General features: G+C 45.0%; 1 protein-coding gene across 2 annotated transcripts; it reads left to right on the forward strand.

Moving 5' to 3' along the window:
* Window positions 1-37: 37 nt before the first annotated feature.
* On the forward strand, window positions 38-8,110 carry C17H8orf33 (chromosome 17 C8orf33 homolog). 2 transcript variants are annotated; one of them, XM_030875976.2, is made up of 7 exons: window positions 38-113; window positions 4,224-6,184; window positions 6,273-6,312; window positions 6,410-6,558; window positions 6,758-6,842; window positions 7,000-7,146; window positions 7,524-8,110. In XM_030875976.2, the coding sequence occupies exons 2-7, from the start codon at window positions 6,179-6,181 to the stop codon at window positions 7,661-7,663; spliced, it is 567 nt and encodes a 188-aa protein (XP_030731836.1). In that variant the 5' UTR covers window positions 38-113; window positions 4,224-6,178; the 3' UTR covers window positions 7,664-8,110. The 2 variants fall into 2 exon arrangements, with proteins under 2 accessions (XP_030731836.1, XP_060143192.1); XM_060287209.2 differs by having other exon boundaries at window positions 95-113; window positions 5,905-6,184.
* Window positions 8,111-15,038: the final 6,928 nt, after the last annotated feature.

Genomic DNA, 15,038 nt, shown 5'->3' on the forward strand with positions numbered 1-15,038 from the left:
GCCCCACTTGTCTTGGGAGAGGCTTTAGAAGTTCGTCAGAGAGTTAGGAAGTGACGCAAGAAACTGGGATCTACCCAGAGAAGGGAAAAGGATCAGAGAGGGAATAAGTGAAGGTAAAATAAAATCTTTTACTTGTCTTACTCCTAAGCAAAATAAAAGGTCATTGTTTTTCAGAGTAATATTGAATATTAGTGACAGTGTATTGGGTAACTGTCGCACGTGTAAGGTGAGTGGCAGCGGTGTCCTAGGGACGGAAGAGAGGAATCGGGACACTGGGTTACAAGTACCTGTGCTACCCGTGAGGCGGTGTAGTGTTATTTGAAGGTGGACTTACATTAGTCCTAATATATATTGCAAACTTCTAAGACAACCATTAAAATTTTTTTGAAGTATAATTGATATGCTAAATAGGAGGAAAAAAATCTAATCAGATAAAATGCTCAATTAAACCGGAGAAGGCAGGAGAAGAGGGAAAGATTTTTTAAAAGAAACAAGTGTAATGAATAAAAAACAGTAACAACCATATTAATACTCACTTTAAAAGTGAATGGTCTAGGCCTTCCCTGGTGGAGACCGCCTGCCAATGCAGGGGACGTGGGTTCACGCCCTGGTCTGGGACGATCCCACATGCCGCGGAGCGACTGGGCTGGTGAGCCACGATTACTGAGCCTGTGCGTCTGGAGCCTGTGCTCCGCAAAAAGAGAGGCCGCGGTAGTGAGAGGCCCGCGCACCGCGAAGAAGAGTGGTCCCCGTTTGCCACAACTAAAGAAAGCCCTCGCACAGAAACGAAGACCCAACACAGCCATAAATAAATAAATTTAAAAAGTGAATGGTCTAGATACACCAATTAAAAGACTGAACTGTCAAAGCAGGTAAAAAAAATAAGACTTATAACATTTAATTATATATTGTCCATAAGAAGCCCATTTTAAACACGGAGACACAGATAGATTAAAAATAAAGGGAGGAGAAAGGCATACCATGCTAACACTAATGGAAAGAAAGTGGGAGTATCTATATCGATTTCAGACAAAGCTGACTTAAGAGCTAGTAAAATTATCAGGGACAAAAAGGGGTATTAAATATGATAAAGGGATCAAGTCTATAAGAAAACACAAGGATCCTTACCGTGTATGCACCTAACAACAGAACATCAAAATACATGAGACAAAAACTGATAGCACAGCACATTTTTCCAACAGCATTTGTTCACTTCATGTCTTGGTATCATATTTTTGTAAATTTTGCAATATTTCACACCTATCATTATTATATTTGTTATGGTGATCTGCAATCAGTGATATTTGATGTTTTGACTATGACTTGCTGAAGACTCATATGATGGTTGGCAATTTTTTTTTTTTTTTTTTTCTGTACGCGGGCCTCTCACTGTTCTGGCCTCTCCCGTTGCAGAGCTCCAGACGTGCAGGCTCAGCGGCCATGGCTCACGGGCCCAGCCGCTCCGTGGCATGTGGGATCCTCCCGGACCGGGGCATGAACCCGTGTCCCCTGCATCGGCAGGCGGACTCTCAACCACTGCGCCACCAGGGAAGCCCAATGGTTGGCATTTTTTAGCAATATTTTTTATTAACGTATGTACATTGTTTTTTAGACATAATGCTATTGCACACTTAACAGACTATATTGCAGTGTAAACATACTTTTATATTCACTGGAAAACCAAAAAAAATTCGTGTGACTTTTATTGCAACATCCATTTTATTGCAGTAGTCTGGAACCGAACGTGCCGTATCTCTGAGGTGTGCCTGTATATTAACTGCCACACTTTTTGTATTTTTATGCTTTTTCTTGGGGATTTCACTGTTTAAAATGGCCCTCAAGCATAGTGCTGAAGTGCTGTCTAATGTCCCTAAGTGCAAGAGGGCTGTGATGTGATGCCTTTATAGAGGAAGCGTGCTAGATGAACTTCATTCAGCACAAGTCATAGTGCTGTTGGCTGAGTTCAGTGTTTATGAATCAACAGTGTATATTAAGTAAGGTGTCTTTAAGCAGAAACACACATAAAACAAGGTTATGTGTTGATTGGTTGATGAAAATGTCGTGACCAGAGGCTCCAAGGAAACTAACTCTATTTCCCCTAGGAGCAACGGTTTGTTATTCCCTAATTCAGTGTTCTCAGCTACGTTAGAGAACTACCATGGATGATGAGAATTGGCTGTATGTAAATATTTATATTTGCACATATGAAATTTATAGTATATTTTCTAAACAGGCCAGGGGAGTAGGCCAAGGAAAGAGTGTGTCAGTGGAGACTACTGTGTCTCAAGAGACAGAAAGCAGCCATGATGGTTGAGATTGAAACGTTAGGCATGATTCCTGCAGTGGCTGTGGAGGTGCAGACAGCCAGGCACAGCTAGATGAAGACTTGCTGTTCATTTTATGAGCCTTTATTACATGCCAGGGTGGGAGGCAATGTAGAGGAGATTTGGGGACTTAGAGACATGGAGGACTAGATCGTCTATGCTTTCCTCTCTAGAGCTCTTCAAGGACCTACTGTCTGAGTCTGGGGGTTTGAACAGGTGCTAGTACTGTCAGGGAAGAAAAATGAGGTGGCTGGCTGGGCAGAGGGCCGTGGGGGCTGCAGGGGCCTGTAAGGAGAGGTGGGGGTGAGGCTCGGAAGGCTGGCAGATCAGCAGGGCCAGAGCAGAGTGAGGTCTGGAAATAGTTGCCTCTGTATGACTTATGGGGCAGGTGCTGGCTGGAAGTAAGGAGCTTGGACTTTATGCTAGAGGAAGTAGAAGATTTCTAGGCAGGAGAGCAACACAGTTTCTGTTTTAGAAAGACCACTCTCACCACAGGGTGGTTCAAAAAAGACAGGAGAGAGTGAAAGTGCAGGCAGAGAGATGAGTGAGGACTCGATTGCAGTTCAGGCCAGAGATGGTGTGTGTTGGGGGGTGGGGGTGGGTAGGGTGGAGATTACTTAGGAGATAAACTGATTGGATTCAGTGGCTGACTGGGAATAGAGGCTGTGCACGGGGAAGCATCTGGTGTGAGGCCTGTTCTCAGGCACGCATGTCTGGGCTGAGAAGGCTTCTTCTGTAGGAAGCAGTTTTGGGCCAAGTCACAGAGGGATTTCACAGCCAAAGGAGGCAGGGAGAGGCCCCTTAGGGTCTGGAGTCCACTCACCACCAAAACCTGAGTCTCCCAGGACTGAAATACATCCTAACTGTGGTTGTTTTAAAATATGTCTAAAAAGTCTTTGGTCTTCCTCCAAGAGGTGAAGCAGCCTCAAAGAGAGCCTGAGCTAGAACCAACCAGCTATGCTTTTGCTAGGTTCCTGACCCTCAGAAACTATGAGATAAAGAATGTTTGTTGTTTTCAATCTGATAAGTTTTGTGGTAATTTGTTACACCTCAGTAAATAGCTAATATATTAGCTATTTGGGTTGGCCAAAAAGTTCGTTTGCTTTTTTCTGTAAGATGGCTATAGTAGTGCTTAGTTGTCTTTAACTTCATTCGAAACAATTTTGTTAGATTGTATTGCAACAGCAGTCATATCAGCATACACTTAAAAAAAGTATCAAAATTGGTGAATTTTTGTGTAGCCATTTTATTTTACTTAAAAAAATGTTTTTTTAATAAACTTATTTAGGGGCTTCCCTGGTGGTGCAGTGGTTGAGAGTCCGCCTGCTGATGCAGGGGACACGGGTTCGCGTCCCGGTCCGGGAGGATCCCACATGCCGCGGAGCGGCTGGGCCTGTGAGCCATGGCCGCTGAGCCTGCGGGTCCGGAGCCTGTGCTCCGCAACGGGAGAGGCCACAACAGTGAGAGGCCTGCGTACCGCAAAAAAAATAAAAAAATAAATAAAATAAAAAATAAATTTTTTTTTTAGGGTTTTTTTTGGCTGTGTTGGGTCTTCATTGCTGTGCATGGGCCTTCTCTAGTTGCGGCAAGCGGGAGCTACTCTTTGTTGTGGTGCATGGGCTTCTAATTGCGGTGGCTTCTCTTGTTGTGGAGCACGGGCTCTAGGTGACTGGGCTTCAGTAGCTGTGGCACACAGGCTCAGTAGTTGTGGTGCACAGGATTAGTTGCTCTGCGGCATGTGGGATCTTCCCGGACCAGGTCTCGAACCCGTGTCCCCTGCACTGGCCGGCGGATTCTTAACGACTGAGCCACCAGGGACGTCCCTGTGTAGCCATTTTAATATTGGAGAAGAAAGAAAACCCCCAACATTTTCAGCATATTATGCTTTGTTATTTCAAGAAAGGTAAAAACGCAACTGAAACACACACAAAAAATTGTGCAGTGTATGGAGAACGTGCTGTGATGGATCGAACGTGTCCAAAGTGGTTTGCGAAGTTTTGTGCTGGAGATTTCTTGCTGGACGATGTTCCATGGTTGGGTAGACCAGTTGAAGTTGATAGCGATCAAACAGAGAACATTAATTGAGAGCAATCAACGTTATACCACACGGGAGAGAGCCGACATACTCAAAATATCCAAATCAAGCGTTGAAAATCATTGGCACCAGCTTGGTTCTGTTCATCGCTTTGATGTTTGGCTTCCACAAGAAGTTACACCGGAAAAGCCTTCTTGACCGTATTTCTGCATGTGATTCTCTACTTGAACATAATGAAAACGTTCCATTTTTAAAACAAATTGTGATGGGTGATGCAACGTGGATACTGTACAATAATGTGGAACGGAAGAGGTCGTGGGGCAAGTGAAATGAACCACCACCAACCACACTGAAGGCCAGGCTTCATCTAAAGAAGGTGATGTTGTGTATATGGTGGGATTAGAAGGGAGTCCTCTATTATGAGCTCCTTCTGGAAAATCGAACGAGTAATTCCAACAAGTACTGCTCCCAATTAGACCAAATGAAAGCAGCGCTCATCGAAAAGCGTCTGGAATTAGTCAACAGAAAACACATACTCTTCCATCAGGATACCACAAGACCGCATGTTTCTGTGACGACCAGGCACAAGCTGTTCCAGCTCGGCTGGGAGGCTCTGATTCATCCGCCGTACTCACCAGTCATTGCGCCTTCGGATTTCCATTCGGTCTTTACAAAATTCTCTTAATGGAAAAAATTTCCATTCCCCAGAAGACTGTAAAAGGCACCTGGAACAGTTCTTTGCTCAAAAAGATAAGAATTTTGGGGAAGACGGAATTATGAAGTTGCCTGAAAAATGGCAGGAGGTAGTGGAACAAAACGGTGAATACGTTGTTCAATAAAGTTCTTGGTGAAGATGAAAAATATGTCTTTTGTTTTTACTTAAAAACCTAAGGAACTTTTTCACCAACCCGGGACTAACTACTGGGATGACCAAACTCTACCTTCTGAGACCTCCCGTCCCCTCGCCTCAGGAAACAATGCCGATTTCACTGACAGGAATCATCGGACAGCAGCCCCTCAGACTCCTGTCCTCTCAAGCAGCACCACGGCACCCGGGTCCTCCTGACGCCTGTGATATGGGGCCAGGAGCGGCGCGTGGTGGGGGGGCGGCCCTGGGCAGGGAGCGCAGAAGGGCAGGTAGATGGTGCCCACGTCGGGACGCCAGCAGGTGCGCGGGGTCTTCCTGTTTCTGAATCCCCTCCAGGTCCTCCCCTCCCCTACCCCAGCCCCTCTGGGCCCTCACCACACAGCAGCATCTGGGTAAGGCCGCGTCACTCCTCGGATGGATGAACGTCCCCCAGTGCTTCCACTGCGCTTACAACAGAAGCCGCCTCCCGCTGCGGTCCAGGGCCCTGCAACTCCCCCACCTCGCCTTGCACCTCGGCCCCGCCCTCCTTTCCGCTGCCGGACCAGCCCCTCCAGGACTGCTGCTCCTCGCAGGACTTTGCTGACCACTCGGCGCCCCGTTGGGGCAGCTGTTATTCACAGCGCCGCTCTGGGTGACAGCTTTTCATGTCTGTTTACCTGCTTTTCCCTCCCCACTAGCAGGTGAGCTTTAAGGGCACACCTTAGGCGTAGTCCTTTGATCCAGAGCAGTACCTGCAACATTGTCAGTGTTGGGGAGGGTCTCCTGCAGACCGCGCTCCGAACGGCCGGGGCCCCGCCCACCGCGCCCCGCCCACCGCGCTCCGAAAGGCCCGGGCCCGCCCAACGCGCTGCCAGCGCCCCGCGGAACTCTGCTACGCAGACGTGTTTCGCGGGGAGCGAATTCGGCGTCGGTCCTGAAGCCCTCCTCAGGGTCTGGCTGCGGCTGCAGCGCATGGCGGTGAGTGCTACGGTGAGGGCGCACCGGTGTCGGGGCCTTGGGCCCTTGGTGGCTCCTCGTGACCTTTGTACTGTCCCGCTTTCTCCAGGCTCCAGGACATCCTGCTCGGGAGACATCGGCAGCCCCAGGTACTGCCCGCGCACCCCGCAGCCCCCGGTTCCCCCCGCCGCTTCCCGGCGCCCCGAGTCCTTCCACTGTAAGGCCCTATCAAGTCTGTCTGCTTAGGGCACCCTACGTGCAGTGACGCTGCCTCCAGGGCCAAGAAACAAAAGAAGAAGAAGAAAACCCGGAATGGGGCCTCTGCGGCTAATGGAGGCGGGAAAGCCACAGAATCGCCGGCCTCAGAGGAAGCCCCCCTAAGTGCGGAGGCCCAGGCAAGGGCGGGCCTTAGTCGGGAAGGGTGGAGCCTCGGGGTGCATTCTGGGTGGGAATCCGCCGGTGGGAGTAGTCTCGGATTTGCGGACTTAAAGCGGGGAGAGGATGAGACGGGGAGTTTTGTGTTCCTGTGGGATGGGGCTGGAGGCCGCGGGGTCCAGGTACCCTCTCACAGCCACTATCCCCGATCCACCACAGGCGGAGCAGCTGGCCCGGGAACTGGCCTGGTGCGTGGAAAAGCTGGAGCTGGGGCTGAAGATGCAGAGACCCACCCCTAAGCAGAGTGAGGGGCCTGTCTGTAGAGTTGCGGAGGGCGGGGGCGGGTGAACCGTGACAGTCCTGTGGCCTGCAGGTGCTCCCAAGGGATGGAATAGTTACCTTTGCGGTAGGACAGTTGGAGGTGAGGATAGAGAAGGTTACTAGTCTGTTTTCATTTGCAGAAGAGCAAGCTCTTGGGGCAATCCGAACCCTGCGCAGCCGAAGAACCCCCCTGCCCCGGAAGAGGCAGCTGATGCACTCCTTGTTCGGGGACTACAGGGCTCAGATGGAAGCCGAGTGGTGCGTGGCCCTGCGGGCTCTCAGGACTGGTGAGGACCTGGGAACTGGTTGGTGCACACCTGCCTAGTTCAAGGGGGCGGGGAGGAAGAGCCTGGGCAGTGGAAGGAGGAAGCCCAGAGCAGTAGGGCTGGCGGGGGTAGAAGATGGCTCAGGAAAGCGTCAGGGAGCAGGGAGAGAGAAAGCCTGGATCTCAGGAACACAGAACTTGGGCTTGGACCAGGGAGGCAGGGGCAGGAGAGTTAGTGAATCTCTCTGTGATTCTCAAGGGGGTGTGATGATAGTGTGATACCTTATAATTTTGAGAAGTAAGTCAGTTAATTTTTACAATGGGGATAGAGTTGTATGGGCACAGTTAGCATTAGCCATTATCATTCAATTCTGATACAGTCTCTCCCCTCCCTTACAGCTGCCCACTCAGTCCAGGTGCAGCCTGTAGGTGAGGCCGCCAGAAAGAAGAGCCAAAGGGTCTGCAGGCCTCGTCTAACAGGGAGAGCCAAGGACACCCGAGACACTCCTGATGAAGAGTTTAGGTTCAATTTCTTTTAGCCTCTTCCCCATTCTGGAACGATTCTCCTCTGCGGTTGGTGCAGGGGTTTGTCTTGAGTGCAGAGCTTTCCAGGAATGCTCTGTCAGACAGATGTGGGGTTGCTCTGTCCCTGGCTGGTCAGTGAATCTGGTGCCATGGCTGTTGGGAAGATGCAAGACCTGCATGTTGGGTACTGACCTGACTGTCAGACAAGCCCAGGACCCCGTTTATAGGTTTTCAGCTGAAATGTCTCTCCTGCCAGAAGAGGGCGGTCCATTCAGAAGTTTCTACAGTAAACTGAAGTGAGTGTTTAGCATGTTGTAGAAGGACTCTTTTAACAGGCTTAGGAGCAGACTAAGTAGATGTTGGTAATAAGGATTAGTAGGGAAGCAACATAGTTATGCACTGGTGCTCACTTATGGGAGGATGTTCTGTCAGGTGGTGTAGAGCTCCATGCCAATTGTGTCTCATTGCCATAATAAAAGTATTCCTCACAAAAGTGGAAGAGTGAAAGCGTGTGTTAACTGTCTATATAGATGAGATGGTGTGTGGCACTGCTGGGTCCAGGCTCTCACCCCAGTGCTTGGTCTTTTGTCGTATTGCCTTCATTCCTGAGCAGGTAGCATCCTTGGGGAGCCATCGTAGCCCCCAGCAGCCCAGGCTTTGTTCTGAGGAGCAGATAGCTTCCTGCCCTAAGAATCCCAGCCAGACACCAGCATTGAGCCTCAGTGGACAAGCTCTGATGTCAGCTGCTCCAGGTGATAGTCCCAGGCCTTCTGCATTAAGTTGGGTTTTCAGGGGGGCTTAATCCTCTTCAGTGGTTGTGGTACCATCTTTGGTGGTGTCTCCCAAACTTGCAGACTAGACTAGATAGATACCTGGAGCCCACCTGCCTACTTAACATCTCTTATTTTGCTGTTTCACAGGCATTTCAAACTTGACATGTCCAAAACATCCGATTAGTCCCTAAATCTCCATTTGTTTTCTGCTTTTCAGTGAATGGCACTACTGCCCAACTAGTTGATCAGGCCAAAAATCTGTGTCACCTCTGCAAAAGGGGTTCGTGGATCCAGTTCCAATGTGTGTGTGTGTTTGTGTTGGGGGTTCCCGACACCAACAGCAATTCTTGGATGTCAGCAGCGTGTCGAAGAATGCAACTCAATTCTGACACTGTCTACCCAGAGATGGAATCAGATTCCACAGGAAAAGCGCTCAGTCCCACAAGACCCCCCTCCACTTCACATGCCAGTCACGAGTCCTATAGTTGTTCCCTATACTTTAAATCAGGTTCCTGTGACCCCCTTCTTTTTTTTTTTTTTTTTACATCTTTATTGGAGTATAATTGCTTTACAATGGTGTGTTAGTTTCTGCTTTATAACAAAGTGAATCAGTTGTACATATATATATGTTCCCATATCTCTTCCCTCTTGCGTCTCCCTCCCTCCCACCCTCCCTATCCCACCCCTCTAGGTGGTCACAAAGCACCGAGCTGATCTCCCTGTGCTATGTGGCTGCTTCCCACTAGCTATCTATTTTACGTTTGGTAGTTATATATGTCCATGCTACTCTCTCACTTTGTCACAGCTTACCCTTCCCCCTCAAGTCTATTCTCTAGTAGGTCTGTGTCTTTATTCCTGTCTTACTCCTGGTTCTTCATGAGTTTTTTTTTTTTTCTTAAATTCCATATATATGTGTATGCATATGGTATTTGTCTTTCTCTTTCTGACTTAATTCACTCTGTATGACAGACTCTAGGTCCATCCACCTCATTACAAATAGCTCAATTTCGTTTCTTTTTATGGCTGAGTAATATTCCATTGTATATATGTGCCACATCTTCTTTATCCATTCATCCGATGATGGATACTTAGGTTGTTTCCATCTCCTGGCTATTGTAAATAGAGCTGCAATGAACATTTTGGTACATGACTCTTTTTGAATTATGGTTTTCTCAGGGTATATGCCCAGTAGTGGGATTGCTGGGTCATATGGTAGTTCAATTTGTATTTTTTTAAGGAACCTCCATACTGTTCTCCATAGTGGCTGTACCAATTCACATTCCCACCAGCAGTGCAAGAGTGTTCCGTTTTTTCCACACCCTCTCCAGCATTTATTGTTTCTAGATTTTTTGATGATGGCCATTCTGACTGGTGTGAGATGATATCTCATTGTAGTTTTGATTTGCATTTCTCTAATGATTAATGATGTTGAGCATTCTTTCATGTGTTTGTTGGCAGTCTGTATATCTTCTTTGGAGAAATGTCTATTTAGGTCTTCTGCCCATTTTTGGATTGGGTTGTTTGTTCTTTTGTTATTGAGCTGCATGAGCTGCTTGTAAATTTTGGAGATTAATCCTTTGTCAGTTGCTTCATTTGCAAATACTTTCTCCCATTCTGAGGGTTGTCTTTTGGTCTTGTTTATGGTTTCCTTTGCTGTGCAAAAGCTTTGAAGTTTCATTAGGTCCCATTTGTTTATTTTTGTTTTTATTTCCATTTCTCTAGGATGTGGGTCAAAAAGGATCTTGCTGTGATTTATGTCATAGAGTGTTCTGCCTTTGTTTTCCTCTAAGAGTTTGATAGTTTCTGGCCTTACATTTAGGTCTTTGATCCATTTTGAGCTTATTTTTGTGTATGGTGTTAGGGAGTGATCTAATCTCATACTTTTACACGTACCTGTCCAGTTTTCCCAGCACCACTTATTGAAGAGGCTGTCCTTTCTCCACTGTACATTCCTGCCTCCTTTATCAAAGATAAGGTGACCATATGTGCCTGGGTTTATCTCTGGGCTTTCTATCCTGTTCCGTTGATCTATCTTTCTGTTTTTGTGCCAGTACCATACTGCCCTGATTATTATAGCTTTGTAGTGTAGTCTGAAGTCAGGGAGCCTGATTCCTCCAGCTACATTTTTTGTTCTCAAGATTGTTTTGGCTGTTCGGGGTCTTTTGTGTTTCCATACAAATTGTGAAATTTTTTGTTCTAGTTCTGTGAAAAATGCCAGTGGTAGTTTGATAGGGATTGCATTGAATCTGTAGATTGCTTTGGGTAGTAGAGTCATTTTCACAATGTTGATTCTTCCAATCCAAGAACATGGTATGTATCTCCATCTATTTGTATCATCTTTAATTTCTTTCATCAGTGTCTTATAATTTTCTGCACAGAGGTCTTTTGTCTCTTTAGGTAGGTTTATTCCTAGCTATTTTGTTCTTTTTGTTGCAATGGTAAATGTGAGTGTTTTCTTGATTTCACTTTCAGATTTTTCATCATTAATGTATAGGAATGCCAGAGATTTCTGTGCATTAATTTTGTCTCCTGCTACTTTACCAAATTCATTGATTGGCTCTAGTAGTTTTCTGGTAGCATCTTTAGGATTCTCTATGTATAGTATCATTGCATCTGCAAACAGTGACAGCTTTACGTCTTCTTTTCCGATTTGGATTCCTTTTATTTCCTTTTCTTCTCTGATTGCTGTGGCTAAAACTTCCAAAACTATGTTGCATAAGAGTGGTGAGAGTGGGCAACCTTGTCTTGTTCCTGATCTTAGTGGAAATGCTTTCAGTTTTTCACCATTGAGGACGCTGTTGGCTGTGGGTTTGTCATATATGGCCTTTATTATGTTGAGGAAATTTCCCTCTATGCCTACTTTCTGGAGGGTTTTTATCATAAATGGGTGTTGAATTTTGTCGAAAGCTTTCTCTGCATCTATTGAGATGATCATATGGTTTTTCTCCTTCAATTTTTTAATATGGTTTATCACATTGATACATCTGCATATATTGAAGAATCCTTGCATTCCTGGAATAAACCCCACTTGATCATGGTGTATGATCCTTTTATTGTGCTGTTGGATTCTGTTTGCTAGTATTTTGTTGAGGATTTTTGCATCTATGTTCATCAGTGATATTGGCCTGTAGTTTTCTTTGTGACATCCTTGTCTGGTTTTGGTATCAGGGTGATGGTGGCCTCGTAGAATGAGTTGGGGAGTGTTCCTCCCTCTGCTATATTTTGGAAGAGTTTGAGAAGGATAGGTGTTAGCTCTTCTCTAAATGTTTGATAGAATTCACCTTTGAAGCCATCTGGTCCTGGGCTTTTGTTTGTTGGAAGATTTTGAATCACAGTTTCAATTTCAGTGCTTGTGATTGGTCTGTTCATATTTTCTATTTCTTCCTGATTCAGTCTTGGCAGGTTGTGCATTTCTAAGAATTTGTCCATTTCTTCCAGGTTGTCCATTTTATTGGCATAGAGTTGCTTGTAGTAATCTCTCATGATCTTTTGTATTTCTGCAGTGTCAGTTGTTACTTCTCCTTTTTCATTTCTAATTCTATTGATTTGAGTCTTCTCCCTTTTTTTCTTGATGAGTCTGGCTAATGGTTTATCAATTTTGTTTATCTTCTCAAAGAACCAGCTTTTATTTTTATTGATCTTTGCTATCGTTTCCTTCATTTCTTTTTCATTTATTTCTGATCTGATTTTTATGATTTCTTTCCTTCTGCTAACTTTGGGGTTTTTTTGTTCTTCTTTCTCTAATTGCTTTAGGTGCAAGGTTAAGTTGTTTATTTGAGATGTTTCCTGTTTCTTAAGGTAGGATTTTATTGCTATAAACTTCCCTCTTAGAACTGCTTTTGCTGCATCCCATAGGTTTTGGGTCGTCATGTATCCATTGTCATTTGTTTCTAGGTATTTTTTGATTTCCTCTTTGATTTCTTCAGTTATTAAGTAGCGTATTTGATTTCTTCGTTATTAAGTAGCGTATTGTTTAGCCTCCATGTGTTTGTATTTTTTACAGATCTTTTTCTGTAATTGATATCTAGTCTTATAGTGTTGTGGTCGGAAAAGATACTTGATATGATTTCAATTTTCTTATATTTACCAAGGCTTGATTTGTGACCCAAGATATGATCTATCCTGGAGAATGTTCCATGAGCACTTGAGAAAAACGTGTATTCTGTTGTTTTTGGATGGAATGTCCTATAAATATCAATTAAGTCCATCTTGTTTAATGTATCATTTAAAGCTTGTGTTTCCTTATTTATTTTCATTTTGGATGATCTGTCCATTGGTGAACATGGGGTGTTAAAGTCCCCTACTATGAATGTGTTACGGTCGATTTCCCCTTTTATGGCTGTTAGTATTTGCCTTATGTATTGAGGTGCTCCTATGTTGGGTGCATAAATATTTACAATTGTTATATCTCCTTCTTGGATCGATCCATTGATCATTATGTAGTGTCCTTCTTTGTCTCTTCTAACAGTCTTTATTTTAAAGTCTATTTTGTCTGATATGAGAATTGCTACTCCAGCTTTCTTTTGGTTTCCATTTGCATAGAATATCTTTTTCCATCCCCTCACTTTCAGTCTATATGTGTCCCTAGGTCTGAAGCGGGTCTCTTGTAGACAGCATATATATGGGTCTTGTTTTTGTATCCATTCAGCCAGTCTATGTCTTTTGGTGGGAGCATTTAATCCATTTACATTTAAGGTAATTATCGATATGTATGTTCCTATTCCCATTTTCTTAATTGTTTTGGGTTTGTTATTGTAGGTCTTTTCCTTCTCTTGTATTTCTTGCCGAGAGACGTTCCTTTAGCATTTGTCGTAAAGCTGGTTTGGTGGTGCTGAACTCTCTCAGCTTTTGCTTGTCTGTAAAGGTTTTAATTTCTCCATCAAATCTGAATGAGATCCTTGCTGGGTAGAGTAATCTTGGTTGTAGGTTTTTCTCCTTCGTCACTTTAAATATGTCCTGCCAGTTCCTTCTGGCTTGCAGAGTTTCTGCTGAAAGATCAGCTGTTAACCTTCTGGGGATTCCCTTGTGTGTTATTTGTTGTTTTTCCCTTGCTGCTTTTAATATGTTTTCTTTGTATTTAATTTTTGACAGTTTGATTAATATGTGTCTTGGCCTGTTTCTCCTTGGATTTATCCTGTATGGGACTCTCTGTGCTTCCTGGACTTGATTAACTATTTCCTTTCCCATATTAGGGAAGTTTTCAACTATAATCTCTTCAAATATTTTCTCAGTCCCTTTCTTTTTCTCTTCTTCTTCTGGAACCCCTATAATTCGAATGTTGGTGCGTTTAATGTTGGCCCAGAGGTCTCTGAGACTGTCCTCAGTTCTTTTCATTCTTTTTTCTTTATTCTGCTTTGTAGTAGTTATTTCCACTATTTTATCTTCCAGGTCACTTATCCATTCTTCTGCCTCAGTTATTCTTCTATTGATCCCTTCTAGAGTATTTTTAATTTCATTTATTGTGTTGTTCATTGTTGCTTGTTTCATCTTTAGTTCTTCTAGGTCCTTGTTAAATGTTTCTTGCATTTTCTCTATTCCATTTCCAAGATTTTGGATCATCTTTACTATCATTATTCTGAATTCTTTTTCAGGTAGACTGCCTATTTCCTCTTCATTTGTTAGGTCTGGTGGGTTTTTATCTTGCTCCTTCATCTGCTGTGTGTTTTTCTGTCTTCTCATTTTGCTTATCTTACTGTGTTTGGGGTCTCTTTTTGCAGCCTGCAGGTTTGTAGTTCCCGTTGTTTTTGGTGTCTGTCCCCAGTGGCTAAAGTTGGTTCAGTGGGTTGTGTAGGCTTCCTGGTGGAGGGGACTAGTGCCTGTGTTCTGGTGGATGAGGCTGGATCTTGTCTTTCTGGTGGGCAGGTCCACGTCTGCTGGTGTGTTTTGGGGTGTCTGTGGACTTACTATGATTTTAGGCAGCCTCTCTGCTAATGGGTGGGGTTGTGTTCCTGTCTTGCTAGTTGTTTGGCATAGGGTGTCCAGCACTGTAGCTTGCTGGTCCTTGAGTGAAGCTGGGTGTTGGTGTTGAGATGGAGATGTCTGGGAGATTTTCGCCGTTTGATATTACCTGGAGCTGGGAGGTCTCTTGTGGACCAGTGTCCTGAAGTTGGCTCTCCCACCTCAGAGGCACAGCACTGACTCCTGACTGCAGCACCAAGAGCCTTTCATCCACACGGCTGTTAGTGCTGGAGGGTCTCCTGCAGAGGCGGGCAGTGGCTCTCTTTCACCATGGGGACAAGGACACTGGCAGCAGAAGTTCTGGGAAGTACTCCCGGGTGTGTCTGTGACCCCCTTCTTGGGTTCAGTTAACTTGCTATAATGAATACCAGAACTCAGGAAAACTTGTTCACTCACTAGGTTACCAGTTTATTACTAGTATATGAGTAAAAGCCAGATACATAGCACCAGGCATGGGGAAAGGTATGGAACTCTCCTTCGGTCTCCGTGTTCACCCCCCGGAAGCTCTCTAAACCCCGTCCTTTTGTATTTTATGGAGTCTTCCTTACATAGACATTATTGATTCAACTTTTAGCCCTCCTCCACTCCCCAGAGGTGGGGAGTTTTAACCCTCTAATCACATGCTTAGTTCTGCCAGCCAGCCTCCATCTTTGGTCAG

The sequence above is a fragment of the Globicephala melas genome, chromosome 17 (assembly GCF_963455315.2).
Source record: "Globicephala melas chromosome 17, mGloMel1.2, whole genome shotgun sequence".
Lineage (NCBI taxonomy): Eukaryota > Metazoa > Chordata > Mammalia > Artiodactyla > Delphinidae > Globicephala > Globicephala melas.